The sequence below is a fragment of the Coccinella septempunctata genome, chromosome 2 (assembly GCF_907165205.1).
Source record: "Coccinella septempunctata chromosome 2, icCocSept1.1, whole genome shotgun sequence".
NCBI classification, from domain to species: domain Eukaryota; kingdom Metazoa; phylum Arthropoda; class Insecta; order Coleoptera; family Coccinellidae; genus Coccinella; species Coccinella septempunctata.
In genome coordinates, this window is record NC_058190.1 from 12680681 (window position 1) to 12695471 (window position 14791).

Sequence of the window (14791 nt, forward strand, 5' to 3'; positions counted from 1 at the left end):
TCTTTATGTCTGAAAAATTTGCCAAACGAATAATAGAATCAATAATATATGTGGTTTTATGAGTCTCACCGGCACCACAACGATTTCTGGACGAAATCCAAGCAATAAATTGACGTGAAGAATTTCTTTTCTTTATTTTCCAGATATTTTTGAAATGATTTAATGAGATTGCAAATTCTCGAACGGCTGCCCATCTAATGTACTCGAATCCGCTTTATGTGGAGTTCGGTCATGAATTATACAAACATGAGCTATTACTGTGCTTCTAGAACGCCATTCCTATGAAAAATCATACGTAGTTCGCTTCACTGTTTTGACTTCGCAGTGAAAGAAAAATATACACACATAATCTGTAGTTCACGGAAAACAAGGTTTATAAGGTTATTGCAGTATTTGATAAATTAGGAAATTTCTCTTTTCTTGTGTCCAAGCAACGTTAGGTGAGTTCAACACCTCGGTCGGTACCACATCGACTATGAATTTAAGCAAGTGCGCACTATACTTCAGGGATTTCCTAATTCATCCAAAAAATCGTTTATACGAATAGTAAATAAAACTAATAGATATCTAATATGAGCAAGTCAGTAATTTCACTCTGAATTTCAATTTTACTATAATACTGAGGAAAATACCGCAATTGATCGTAATTTATGCGCATCAAAAATATATACAGAGTCATTAATAAAAACAATTCTATTTTTGTGATGTTCAGAGCAAACAATTTTCATTTTAAATTGAGCGGCGCAGTTTTTCCTGCATCCTCTACGTGGAGATAAGGGTAGTTATTTTTTGCGAATGGAAACCTATATTTTTGTACCTGGACAGAATTTCTGTTGAGGAACATTTTGTCAGTGACTTTTTTCAACAAACCCTTCTTTATTATAAAGTTGAAATGGTTAAAATCATTGAAATCGATATTTTATTCTTTTTATGTATTTGTAAGTCAACGGCATATACTTTAGAAATGATGGATTATTTCGAACATATCCTTAACGAAGGTGTCCTAAGGAAGACATGTTTTCTCTAACACTTCAAGGAGATGCATCAGTTCTAAGAGTATGTCATTATGTCAGCATACATAAAAATAGTAATAACTCGTTCAGAAGTTTCATACCTATAATGGAAAAGAGTTGAAAAAATACCCATCAATCACCGAATCATTGCAGTAACAAAAATTTTATCCATTGCTGGTACAAACATTTGGTGTTGTCAATTAAAATACTACGAGTATACCGTCGTGTTCGATAATGTAAAATAAATACTGCATTTTTCGAGTGTTTTCCCACAAAATTGTGAAGATATGAATTTTGTACTTAACGTTGTACTCACTCGGTAAGCAATAAACTTGGAAAAAAAATTATTTGCATTCATTTTGTCATCGAAAATCATGATGAAAAGTGAATGATATCGAAAATTTTGTATTATTGAATAATTCAATACATTATCATTCTATTCATTCCTTAGGTGTCGAAATAATCATTTTTTGCATCAGAGCTTTCAGTTTGTTCAAATTAACAAACACTTCATTATACCATATTTCTTCTTTTTTCCCTGACTGTAATAACTAAAATGTGGAAAGTTGTGAATGCTTTATGAGCATGCTACCAAAAATGCCAAAGTTTTTGCAAAACTATTTTTATCTCATTGAAAATGAATACTTTACATATGAATAGAAGATATACTCCCTCCGAAACATTTGTAGAAATCTAAAAAAAATAGACTTACTAAAATAGCAGCTGAATTTCCACTACAATGGTAAGTAAGTAATAGTTAACCTCACCCACCTGAAGATGCTTTTTTGGTAGCAAAATAGGTGTAGCGGTTAAGAACCTTATCTTAGTAAAATCATATTGTGAGGAAATAGAATTATTATTAGAATATAAACTTCAGTTGTAAAGTGCGTACTTTGAAACAGTGTGCCAATAAAATCAGTTTCTTTGCTTCACAACTATAGGAAGGATAACATGGTGGTAAGCATGAAATTGGGATAGAAATCGGCAACAACACACACATGGTGCATCATCATTATATTTTTATTATTTCATAAGTGTCACTTTTCATGGCGAGCCTGTAATTGAGCCATGAAAAGTCATTTCTCCCCCAAATAAAATGTGTTAATTTTTTCAAACGAAACTAAACGTGTTGAATTTCATAATTATCTGTATATCCAACTTCGGATTAGAATTATTTTCACAATACTTAGGATAATTATTGGAAATTATGGCTAGTTACGTTTGTTATCTTTTACATAGCAACACTTTTGAGAAGTAGAACTTTTCTAAGATATTGTTAGTCAAAATATGACGTTGTTATTGTACGGTTGAAAAAAAAGCATTTTCTTCAATTTTGACATTCCAGACAAAATTTGTCAAAAAAAAGTCAAGATTTCCCATTTCCATTTCCTTAATGTAAGGAAATGATATTTTTTAGATATTGGATATAGATATTTTTCACAGTTTTTAGCGTTCTACAAACGAGTCAAAACACGTTGTCTACAACTAGTTAATTCATATTTTGGAAATCTCGATGCATTGCAGAATACATTTCAAAATCAGTTCGTTATATTTACAGTTATTTAGAACGTATGCCATTACAACATTTTCCGAGAAAGAACTCGTGTTTTTACTCTTGCGATAGTCCATAACACGTTTATATGTATATTCGTACTTTTCTCTTTATTCTTTCGGCAATAATTCTAATCTATTGATTGACTCAACCAGCTGGAGGAGTCCCAAAAAAAAATGTTTACTAAGTCACTTCACAGTCGTCCAGGAATGTTAGGCTTTTCCTACCCGGTAAACAATGTACTTTTTCGTTACTAGTAATAAGATGTGGCGTATTTAAAGCTGGTTCCTGCGGAAATCTAGAATGTTCACGAATCTCTCGGATGTGGCCAAAATAGAATGATAAAAATAAACGTATCCGATCTTTGTATGTAGAAATCGATATTCTACTCTGATTAAATAGAAAAAATTCAAAATTCACTAAAGAGTCTGATCGGATTTTTCAGTTACCGGACTGAAATGAAAAATAATGAAAATTATCATCAATATATGGAATTTAGAAAATATGTGCCCTACTAAAAAAAAATCGCACTTTCATGTAGGTTGAATTTGCAGAAAAACATTCAATGTAGTCTATATTTGTTCTAAATGACAAAGCTATTCTAACTAATGATAATTCTCATTGGTTCAGATTTTTTCGTCTAGAACACTATTCATGCCGCGAAACTGTTGGCACAAGCTATAAGAAATATAAATAAATTGAAAGAAAAGTACTGGCGACATATTTCATGAGCTTTCCATGTACGTAAGCAGAAATTGGGAGCAAGTTCAATCTATCGTGGTATTGCCGATTTACCATTCCAGTTCATACATGCATTTTGCATTATCCAAATTCAGATCTGGTTTTGGAATCCATTTAATTGAATCACATCAAATGAATAGATGCCAAATATTCAATCAATCCCAAAATATGAATCGGACTCAAGGTCGGAAAGACACCTAACTATAAGAAATATTTATTTATTGAAAATTTTCCCTTCCTTTTTTGATGTGAATAATATGTAACTATAATGTTCTTGACTTGAGGGCAGACCAGTGGCCCATTAAACGCCCTCTACGTCGAGATCGAAGTCCGGGAAGTCGCCTAAAATAATTTCCGAAAAAGGCTATTTTTTGCAGTTTTGGCGGAAGGTGCAAAACTGTTTGAAATAGGGAGATCGCACCATTTATTGGACCGGGGACGAGCTATGTTTTGTCACGAAAGACCGAAATAAGTCTTAAATATATTTTTGCTCACTTTTATGACCTCCAAATACCCGAAAATTGCGTAAGAAAAGATGCAATTTTCGATATTTCTCAATTTCTTTTTTCCATTCGTTGTGAATGGATCATTTATCTCTTTCTATAAAATAGCCAACTTTGAGTGTAAAATAACAGAAAGGAGCTTAAAACCTGAAATTGAAAATCGGAAAAATACTTGCAAATGGCCGACTCCTGTTTCCGTATTATAATAAATTATAGATATATTGATAAATATCAGTTTTGATAATATTTTTATCAAAACTGATGGTCTTGTTTTAAAGCCTATTAGGATAAGTGTGGTGTTACCTGATCATTACCCTCTATTTTTGGCTTTTGAATTATCACATAAAAAAGATGATGATACAAATTATAGAATTGACTATAAAAAACTAAAAAATGAAGCTAGCAAAAGAAATTGGAATGACTTTTCATTTCATGATCCTAATATGACAGTTGAATTATTAATAAGTGAAATCAAAAGTTGCATTTTTAATTCTAAATACAGAAGAACAGATAAAAATAAAAATAATAATCCAAGAAATTGTTGGATGACTAAAGGTATTATGATATCTTGTTTTACAAAAGAACAACTTTATAAAATCTGGAAATTAGATCCTAGTAACGATAATTTGAAATTGAAATATAAAAAATATGTTGAAATTTTGGATAAAGAGATTGTACAGGCAAAAAAGAAATATGATGCTAAAATTATTCAAGATAATAGCTATAATGATAAAAAGTAATGGAGTATTATTAATCAGAAATTGGTTAGGAATTATAAGAAAAGTAATAAAATTACTATATTATAACTGATGCCGGAATCAAGATAGATGATTCAAATGATGTTGTTAAATTTTGTAATAATTATCTTTGTGAATCCGGAAAAAGATTAGAAATATGATAATAAATGTACACACACACACGAGGTCAAAAAAACCAAATATCAATCATAATAGTATTTTTGTACATCCAACAACTAAGGATGAAATTAAAACTATAATAGATAAATTGAAAGACAAAGCTGGTGGAGTTGATGATACACATTCTAGAATATTGAAAACAATGTCTGAATATATTGTTGAACAGCTAGCATATATTTTCAATTTGTGCATTGATTTGTCAGTTTGGCCAAATTCTTTAAAGAAAGCTGATGTAGTTCCAATATTTAAACCCAAAGATAAAAGTAGAGTGGAAAATTATAGACCTATATCTTCAATTTCAAATGTTGCGAAGATATTTGAAAAAATTATTCATGATAGATTATTTAAAGTCCTAAAGATATATAATATTTTGTCCAAAAAACAGTTTGGTTTTATTAAAGGTTTGCGAACCAAAGATGCATTAGCTTATGTTACTGATGTGATATACAAATGTTTGGACATAAGTAAGCCAGCTATAGTTACTTTTCTCGATTTAGCTAAAGCATTCTACACAGTTGATCATAGAATCTTGCTAGATAAATTGTATTGTTATGGAATAAGAGGTAGTGCTCTTGATCTATTGAATAGCCATCTTTCTAATATTATGCAGAGGGTAAGAATAAATAATGTGTGCAGTGATTATATCGAAATCAAAAGTGGAGTACCACAAGGTACAATTCTGGGACCACTTTCATTTATTGTTTACCTAAATGATCTACTTACTAAAATAACAGATAACAATATTGTATCGTATGCTGATGGTACAGCCGTGATAACTGAAGGAAAAATATGGGAAGAAACTGTGAATAAAATGAATAAGAGCAGATAATGGCAGAGATTGATGTGTGGCTGGCTGCTACTTCTAACGTTGAATGCCGATAAAATAATTCATATCACTTTTGGAAATTACTGTCATAGTGTGCCTATCAATTTAGAAGTAAAGATTAAAGATAAACTACTGAACAGAATTGAGTACTGTAAATATCTGGGAACTATAATTGATTATAATTTAAAATGGAATAGGCATATTGAATATTTGATAAATAAAACTAAGTATCTTACTTTTGTCTTTTATAAATTATCAAAGTTTATGGAAGATAGGACTCTAAAGGCTGATTCATGCTAGACCGTGTCGGAGCCGGGCCGGGACCGACTCCGGGCCGTTGCAATGGATCGCCACTCTGAAAACACGGGCACGGCACGTGTCCCAACCGGTGTAGTGTGGATGAGTCAATTGAAATTGCTCATATAATTCTTTTACCGTGTCCTGTCCGGGTCCCGGCCCGGCCCCGACACGGTCTAGCATGAATCAGCCTTTATAGTTATTTATTATGCACTCTTTCACAGTATTGTAAATTATGGAATTATTGCCTGCGGTGGAGCCTATTCTAATAACTTGAATTTGATACAACGGCTTCAGAACAAATTGTTAAAAATTAAAAAAGTAGATTGAGGATGGAAGAAAACCTTGAAGTTGATGGAGAAGAGGTTGAATGGGAAAATGAAGCAACATACCTAGGAGTGAAGCTTGACAAATGTGCAGTTGATAAAACAAAAGCCGCAATGAGTAGACTTTATCCTCTCATAGACAGAAGAAGTCATATGAATAAGAACATCAAGTTGACGATGATTAAAACTATCGCGCGACAACAACTCACATATGGATCGGCAGCGTGGGGCTTCACATCAAGAGACTTCAGGCCACTGAAAATAAACTCCTTAGAATGGCGATGAATGTACCCTGGTTTGTTAGGAACAAACAAATCTACAAGGACTTGGAACAGAATTTATGAAGAGAAAGGCAGAAAGCATATTCGACAAAGCCAAACAACATCCAAATGAGGAACTACGAAGATTAGCCGACTACAATCCAATAAAAGAAGCTGGAAGATCAAGAACCTACCACCGAAGACCGAGAGATCAGTTAATGATTTAAAAAGTAACCAAAGAAGAGCTTAACCCATAAAAGATATAGGCAGCATACAACTATCAAAACGACTATGATCGTGTGAGAGTCCAGAAACCGTTGTTTGGAAGCTATTGTATATCACTATAAGAACTCAATAATAAATATGAGACATCGACAAGTAAAACTAGGAATAATAGTATTCCACTATCAAAGATTTTCAAGACTGTTAGTCATAAGAGTGGTTATATTGTGGCAATAAATGTATTTATTACCTTATGAACGTTTGAATATAGGCTCATTTATGTTATAAACCTTTTTCACTTTTCTCATATTACATGTTTAGTACATCCTACCAACAGGAATATTGCTTCAGTTTGTGTTTTGTTTATATTATGGGTTTGTTGTATATATGGGTGCATGTGTACCTGTATGTATATATGTGTATGTATGGTATTATCTTTATGTAAAATGGCACAGCCGTGTGATTAAATAAATAAATAAATAATAAGGGGTAAATCGAATTATAAGTACTTAAAAAATAAATTAAAACCTTGGTTTGCAGAATATATTTGATATGGTTTTTTATGAATTTATAAATTTGATGTTACATTTTGTATTTAAATTTTATGGGGATGCCAATCTTTATAATTGATAATTGTTTTATGTTTTTTTTTTACTAGTTCATACGCACAGGTATTGTTATGGCTCTGTAGGAATTATTAGCTATTAAGTTTATTAATGCTTGTAGTTTGCTGATTGAATGAATAAATAAATAAATAAACCTGATTAATGAGCATGTAAAAGACTCATCCGTGGAATGTTCTACCAACACCCGTTTGTTTTTGTAAGTATTTAGTAAAGCTACAAAATGAACCATTTTGAAACATGTATTTGTTTACAACATTGATAGAGTACATGGATCTGATATCGAATTGATTGATATTAGGTCTATGATGAAAAAAAGCCAGAGACATAACCTAATATTATATTATTAAACACCTGACTGATGAGTCACACAAGGTAATCTAATATGGCCGTTTCCGTTCGCAAGATTTTTCAAAGGAGTTTTATATTCTATGATAGTCAATTTCATACTGGTATTTATGGAGAGTAGGGAGAAGGAGAATGGTCGACGTAATTTAAATGTATCTCCAAGAACGGGGAAAATAGGAGTCGCTGCCATCGCTAGATGAATAGATAAAAGGTGGGGATTTGAGCATCAATTTGAAATGAACTGCCCTCATTTTATTTTAGGATATGTGTGACCGTAGTTTTTTCTGATGATTTTTCAAATAAGTTTCTTCAAATCTATAATAGATATAAATTTTCTGATTTATATGCAATAAAATACAATTTACACCATAAAGGGGACTTTATTATCAGCTTACATTCATAATGAATGACAAAATTAATGAAATTAGAAAGAAATCACTGATAAAAATATCCTACATATGTTTTTCATTGTTTATTGAGAACAGAATATGGATATAATAGTTAATAATAATAATTTGTTTAAAATTATATACATTCGCAGTGACTGCAGTAAGGCCAGTAAGGAGTAGAACGCATCAAGACAACAAAAGATAGCAATCTCAGATTTATCACTTATTAGAGTAGATTCTGTTTCCAATACACTAATGGCCGTTTGCACCGTTCGGCTAAACAACGATTATATTCTTAAACAACGTTTAATTCCTTAAACGGGTTGATTTAAACATCGTTTTAACTAAACGCTGAAATTTGCCCGTTTAAATCTGGATTAAGACATTGAATGAAGTAATACTTCAAATTGGATTGACAACTGTGTTTTCTATTTGTGTTGATATAAAATTCGAATTAATAATGGATGATTTGGGAAATGAGATATTACTTGATGATGATCTCGATGTAACTGGCAATATTGAATTTGGATTTCCCAGACGTTTTCTCTGTAGAAGAAATTATTTCGAAGAAATGGACAACCTCACTTTTCTCAGAAGATTTCTTTCAACGAAAGAAACCGTGTTATTTTTGTTGCCATATATGGAGAATTATTTGGAATTCAATAATTAATTATATTATACAAATATGGATATTTCAGGAATAATAGTGTTGCACCAATTAATCAATTGCTAGCCTCATTGAGGTTTTATGCTAATGCTGGTCACTTGGCTTCTGTTGCCAATTTCATGATGAAAGCTAAATTTTCATTAGCAATTGGTAAATTAAATTCCGAATTCACTAAAATGCCCAAAGATGAGGAAATAGTGCAAATTCAACAGTCCTTTCACAAGAAGGTTTCTTTTCCTAGAGTAATAGGATGTGAGAATGCTACCCATGTTCGCACTTCAAATTCAAAACACAACACCGAAACTCCAAAAGAAATGTTCAAATTTCCCATCTTGACAACAGAAGTTTAGTCACAAAACCTTGAATACCTTTTCTTTTTAATTAATCTGCTATGATGTGCTTGGCTGAAATTTTGAATTTTTCATGCTATAAGTGGTGTAGCCAAAATTATCGATGGTTGAAGTAAACAACGATTATGATTCCACGGTGCAAACCGTCAACCGTTAAGCAACTTTTAAATATTAAACATCGATTAGTTTAACCATGGTTACCAGTGAAACGGTGCAAACGGGCATAAGTGTACTATATCTAATTCTCCCAAACTTATCGGAAGTAACTGAAAAATGCGTGAGAAAATGGAAAATTTGACGTATACGAAAAATCTAGTGACATTTTACAAGATGATTGCTATTAATATAATGAGATTATTATGCGATTTTTAATAGTCAAGGACATGGCTAGGTGACGAGTCGGTGTTAAATCGCTAATAATCGAGTTAAATTCGAAGCTTTATCCTATCATTGACAACGGCGTGGCGATGCGAAAATAAAAGGAACAAGATTTTATGTAATTTGAGAAAGTCGTTATTAAAATCATGCAAGATTTTGATATTCCTGACTGTACATAAACTGCAGCCAACACTGTAAGGTTGAACTTGCTTTCCATTATGAAAAAGAATATCGGCAGATTTGTGAGTGGCGAAACAAAGTACATGTTCAAGGTGCAGAAGAAACGGTGTTACCGGCGTATTTCGCAAAACTCTCTGAGGAATATCCTGCTGCATCCTTATGGCCGAAATATTCCATGTTACGAGCGACTTCAGAACACGCAAGGAAAGAGTGAAAATCGACAAATACGGCGCCTTAATAGTTTCATCAAGAAGAAAAACGTAGTGGATTAAGCAGTGGGGAACCGCACAAAAGCGAAAGGGTCATTAATCAATCGTCAGAGGATATACCTATGATCGTGGACGCTGAAGGCAAAGGTGTATCCATCATTAAAAAACTAGTTCTAATATTATATAGTATAGGTATATAACGTATTATGCTTTCGTAACTAACGTATTAAATCAGGGTAACTAATGTATTATGATATATGATGTATATTTAAGGTTTCAGGTAGGTTTTGGTACGTTCATGATGTTGATAATTATTAATAAAGATTTCATACAAAAAAGCCTTTATCGTATCATTGAAGATTATATTTACCTTTCAACCAGAACTTTCACCGAAACAAAATTATGAGGAAGGCACTCCAAGAATAAAGGATCTCAGAGAAACTTTACAAAAATGGAAACTTTCAAATGCAGTCTGGCTTAACGAGGACGGTACTCGGATTAATGGAAGATAGATAGATAGATAATTTTATTTTCACATCACCGCAGCTCAACAAAGATACAAGTGCAAAGAAAATACGTCACATACAAAATTTCAACCTAATCTGAGAACAAAAGTCTTCATCTCAATCTGTAACATGCTGAACAAAATTCTTCAATGCTATATGGTTCTATTTTCAAAATTAAGAACAATATAGTTTTTTTGAAGACCTCAAAATTTCTCTCTTTCCTGATATTCATTGGAGGCAGTTAAAAAACCTTATAGAGCAATAAAATGTAGTTTTCTGGGTCATAGTTAATCTATGACTTGGATAGAATACAGAGTTCATTCGCCTAGTTTTGTTGTCGTTTCTATATTTAACGAATAGTTCCTGGTTTTGATGGAAAAATAGAAGAACCCTACATATATACAGGTCGGACAAAGTGAGGATATTAGCTCCACTGAAACTACCTCGACAGGATTGTCTAAACTTCAATCGCAATATGGTTCTTAGGGCATACTTCTGAATCACGAACATCTTATTCATGTAGAGTCATTCGGGGCAACTGTGCGCACTTTTGCCTTTCAAGCCATACCCTGTTTCAAATGATGAAGCTAGGAAAATTAAAACATATTCATAAGATAGAGAATTTTCTAATCTATAAAAAAACATCAAAAAGCAAACAAACAAAAACGTTTTCTTTCCGCAAAAAGAATTTAATAGAGAAAGTCGGAGTGCGTTCACTTGCCCCGTATTGCGGGTAAGTGTGCGCACCCTCACGGGGTAAGTGAACGCAGTGCTATGTGAACCACACAATCAAAACAAATTACAAAATAATGTCATCAAAATGTTACAATATTGGAGAAATGCTGTCTATTGTCAATACAGGAGCGCCTTTTTACAAGCAGTGCATTATTGTTCGTGCCACAATTCTTGGTGAACATAACACTTGATACATTCCCCTGTTGGTGGCTCTTCATATTTTTCTGAACAAATAGGACAATATTGATCGAGTCTTAACCAAGAAAAACAACAATATCATAATTTATTCCTCACTGAACTAATGCCCTTATAATTAATCTATGCGCACACTTACCCGCGCAGCCAAAATTTGAATTGACGTTCTTATAGAGTTAAGCAGCTAAGAGAACCTAAAATTTTTTATTATATATTTAGATTAATATGCCCATGATCGAATAAAATATTGTTTAACACTGAGGCACTCGCAACTTGGACCTGGCAGAATTTGCAGAGATGCTAAAAATTAACAAGAAAACTGGTGAATTTGATTGATTGCAAATAAAAAGTTAAAGAAACGTGGCACGGCGCACTCCTATGAAAAACTAATATGGCGATTCTGCGCCCTTGCTTCACCCAAATGAACCCCTCTTTCATACATTGCAATGTCGAGATATACGCACTGCGCACTCTTACCCACTGCGCTCAGTTACCCCGAATGACTCTATGTACCCAGAAAATTACTCCATAGCTCAACAGTGACTCGAAGTTTGCATAATATAAAGTCTTCAAAACATTACAGTCCAGCTGGTGCTTTAAGACATTCAATGTGTATATAAACTGTTCAGCTTAGGTATCAGACTGTCAACATGCTCCTTCCACTTCAGTTTCTGATACACCCAAAACCCAAGCATCTGTTCAGTATTGCTCATCGACCAACACGAATGTAGGATTCGTCTTACCTTGGAAATTCAATGGATATACAAAAAACAAGGTTTTTCAGGTAAATATTGTTATACATTTTGTGTTTTTTTCCCTAAATTTTCCTTTTTTTTAGGCAACCTCAATACATGGAATTCGACATCAATTTCGAGAAGAAAGTAATGCAAACTATGCTGATGCATTGGTGGCACAACCTTTGGCGGAAAACAGTTCCTCGTTCTTTTATTCGGTTTTCGGTACGAATAATAAATTGAACGTCGCTGATGTTCTCAAGTGATGGAAAACCACGCTGAATATGGCTCGAAATTCGGAAATATGAATTCTTGGTATATTTTCTGATGGTGACAGTCGTCTCCTAAAAGTCATGACCTTCTTCTAAAAATTCAAGAATGCTATTAATGAACGAGAATATAGCTGGTTGCTCAACTCTGCGAATATAGAGAAGCTCCGAGGAAACCCAAAGGAGATCCAAGGAGATCCGTGGAGATCCAAAGAGATTCAAGGAGATGCGAGGAGGTCCCAGGAGATCCATTTGAGGGGCAATCTTTTGCCGTAGAAAATACCAAGTGGTTACCCCCTCGGGAATTTACCTCTAGTTATTTTTTACAAATTAGAACATTACTCAAAGAGGAAGTGTTTCAGAAGTCTTTTTCTAACGCATATTTAATGAGTTCTCCAGCATGTCTTTTCCGAATCATCAAATTGATTAAGCTGTTTTTATTTTCCCGTCCATTTCATGGCATTCCATGCTCCCCATAAGTGAGTTCAATAGATGATCCGTTTGAAGACAACATTGTGTATTTTTAAGATTCACTATAAATACACCGCTGAAAGCTCTTACGAAAATCGAGAGACATTATTTTCTATATTTCCGTCACGGAAGTCTCAAGGTCAGCAGTCTTTCAGTTCACACTATGAAAGAATTCAGAAAATAGCTTGTTTTATTTACAGATATCATTCATATGGTTCAACGAATTTAGATACCTTGACTTCTTAACCTATATTTTGTTTATTTTCCCGCTTACTCTGTGGATATTGAAGAATATATAAAATATATTATACATGTTTCAGCACACAGCTCGCTATTCTATGGTCCAAACTTGAATGTAATTAATGATAAGGCCGACTTAAATACGCTTGGAATAACAGTTTTAGTCACAAAACGCTAAAGGCCGTTTTAAAATCTACTCATCGTTTAAGTAACTGATAGTGAAGATACTGAAGATAGCAAATCCATCTGATTTCGTTCTATAATCTATTTTTTAAGAATGGTTTTTTCTACCGTAAGTAGCTGAATCGATAGATAGATAGTTCTTTGAAAAATCCCGAAAATCATACAATTCTTGTGGTTGCCACTTTGAAAGTCATATTTTGGTATAATTTCTTCATTCTTCAATCTTCACATTTCATTGCATTTGACTGCTCGTAGTTCCTCTCCGACTAAAGAGATATTCGGATATTCGCAACAAATGCACTAGTGCTGAAAAGAACCACTTTCTGGCACTAGCTTGGATAGGACCTTTCCGCACTAGTGCCGAACTCTCCACTCCTTAGGTCATTGGGAGGCTCATTTAACCGGAGTCTATGCATGCGCTACCTGATATCGACGGGTAAGTGTTCTCTGAATTGCTTATGCCGTCACAGCTCCTATGAATATGAGCGCCCTGAAGAATATACGCCACAAATTTTTCCTCTTTTCGCTCTCGCTCGTAATGCAAAAAAATGCGATTATTTCACGAGATGTTTGATCATACATGAATTGGGAATTTACAGGCAATAATTTTCTGCAATTCTAAAGAGTTTTCTTCCTTTGAATATATCCATGTATATCAGTCATTAGTGAGGAGCAAACTGACATACTTTAGTTGAATATGAAACCCTACTCAATCCAAGAATATATCTGCTATCAGAAGGATTCGGAGAAAATTTCTGAAATTTGATATTTTTAGAAGACATGGTCATACCCCCAAAGAAATTTTTCACTCAGGGAAATACAGAAAAAAAGCGATCTAATCTTCATCTATGAGATATTTCAAGGTCAGATTGATTAATGTGTCTCTAATGAGTCTAATTCGCGGTGCCATATTTACTGTCCGATAACATCAGCGTGTAGAAGTTATAATAGTCTGAGAAATGCTGATAGACATTTAATTACGTCGTATGTAAGTTCTGTCGAGTGAAATTCAGAAGTGAAGAACTTTTATTTGTATCAGAATCAGGCTTATCACTTAGTACTCTCATTACTAGTTTTATGTATACCCGTGAATGGACCCAAGGCCTATTGGATGTAAATTGATTGAAAGAAAGTGCAGAACAGCTTTCCAATTTCCATATTAGTCGCATTGTCAATACATTTCAAAATACTATCGAAACAATTTGATATTGATGAACCGTTCATGTTTAGAAGCTACATAGTTTTGGAGTTCCTCCCGAAACAGTAGAATTTTTATTGATTAATTAATTCTCAAAATAATTCAATACCTTTACCTTCATTTTGAGTTGTTTCCTGACTTTATAACCTCTGAAACCAGCTTGGATCTTGGTGGCAGCTTCAGCCTCCATGTTTTTGATGCGCAAAGTTGAATTGTTGCGTTTCGTCGACTCCATCTCGCACACACTCTCAACTTCTGACTTATTACTGAGCACATCTTGCGTGTTGGCGTCTTCAACCGACGGCTGCGCGTCGCTTTCGACGTCACCAGACGCTCCGTCGACGTCGGTAGGATGGTGGGTTTCCGTTGTCAAGATTTCAACACCTGCTGAAAGTTCGGATGCTTTGTTTTAGGAATGTGCGTTAGATACTGACGCCCACCTAAGTTTATGGTGGAAGT

At 33.6% G+C, this 14791-nt stretch overlaps 1 protein-coding gene across 3 annotated transcripts in view; it reads right to left on the minus strand.

The window, feature by feature from the left end:
* Positions 1-14791, minus strand: part of LOC123307859 (putative uncharacterized protein DDB_G0282133) — a 51966-nt gene that overhangs the window by 2991 nt on the left and 34184 nt on the right. Inside the window, exon 5 of one of the 3 annotated variants that reach the window (XM_044890325.1) lies at positions 14448-14716. In XM_044890325.1, the coding sequence (XP_044746260.1) occupies positions 14448-14716 (269 nt within the window). Of the gene's footprint in view, positions 1-14447; positions 14720-14791 lie in introns of those variants that run through there. The other 2 variants (XM_044890324.1, XM_044890326.1) reach the window with 2 other exon arrangements.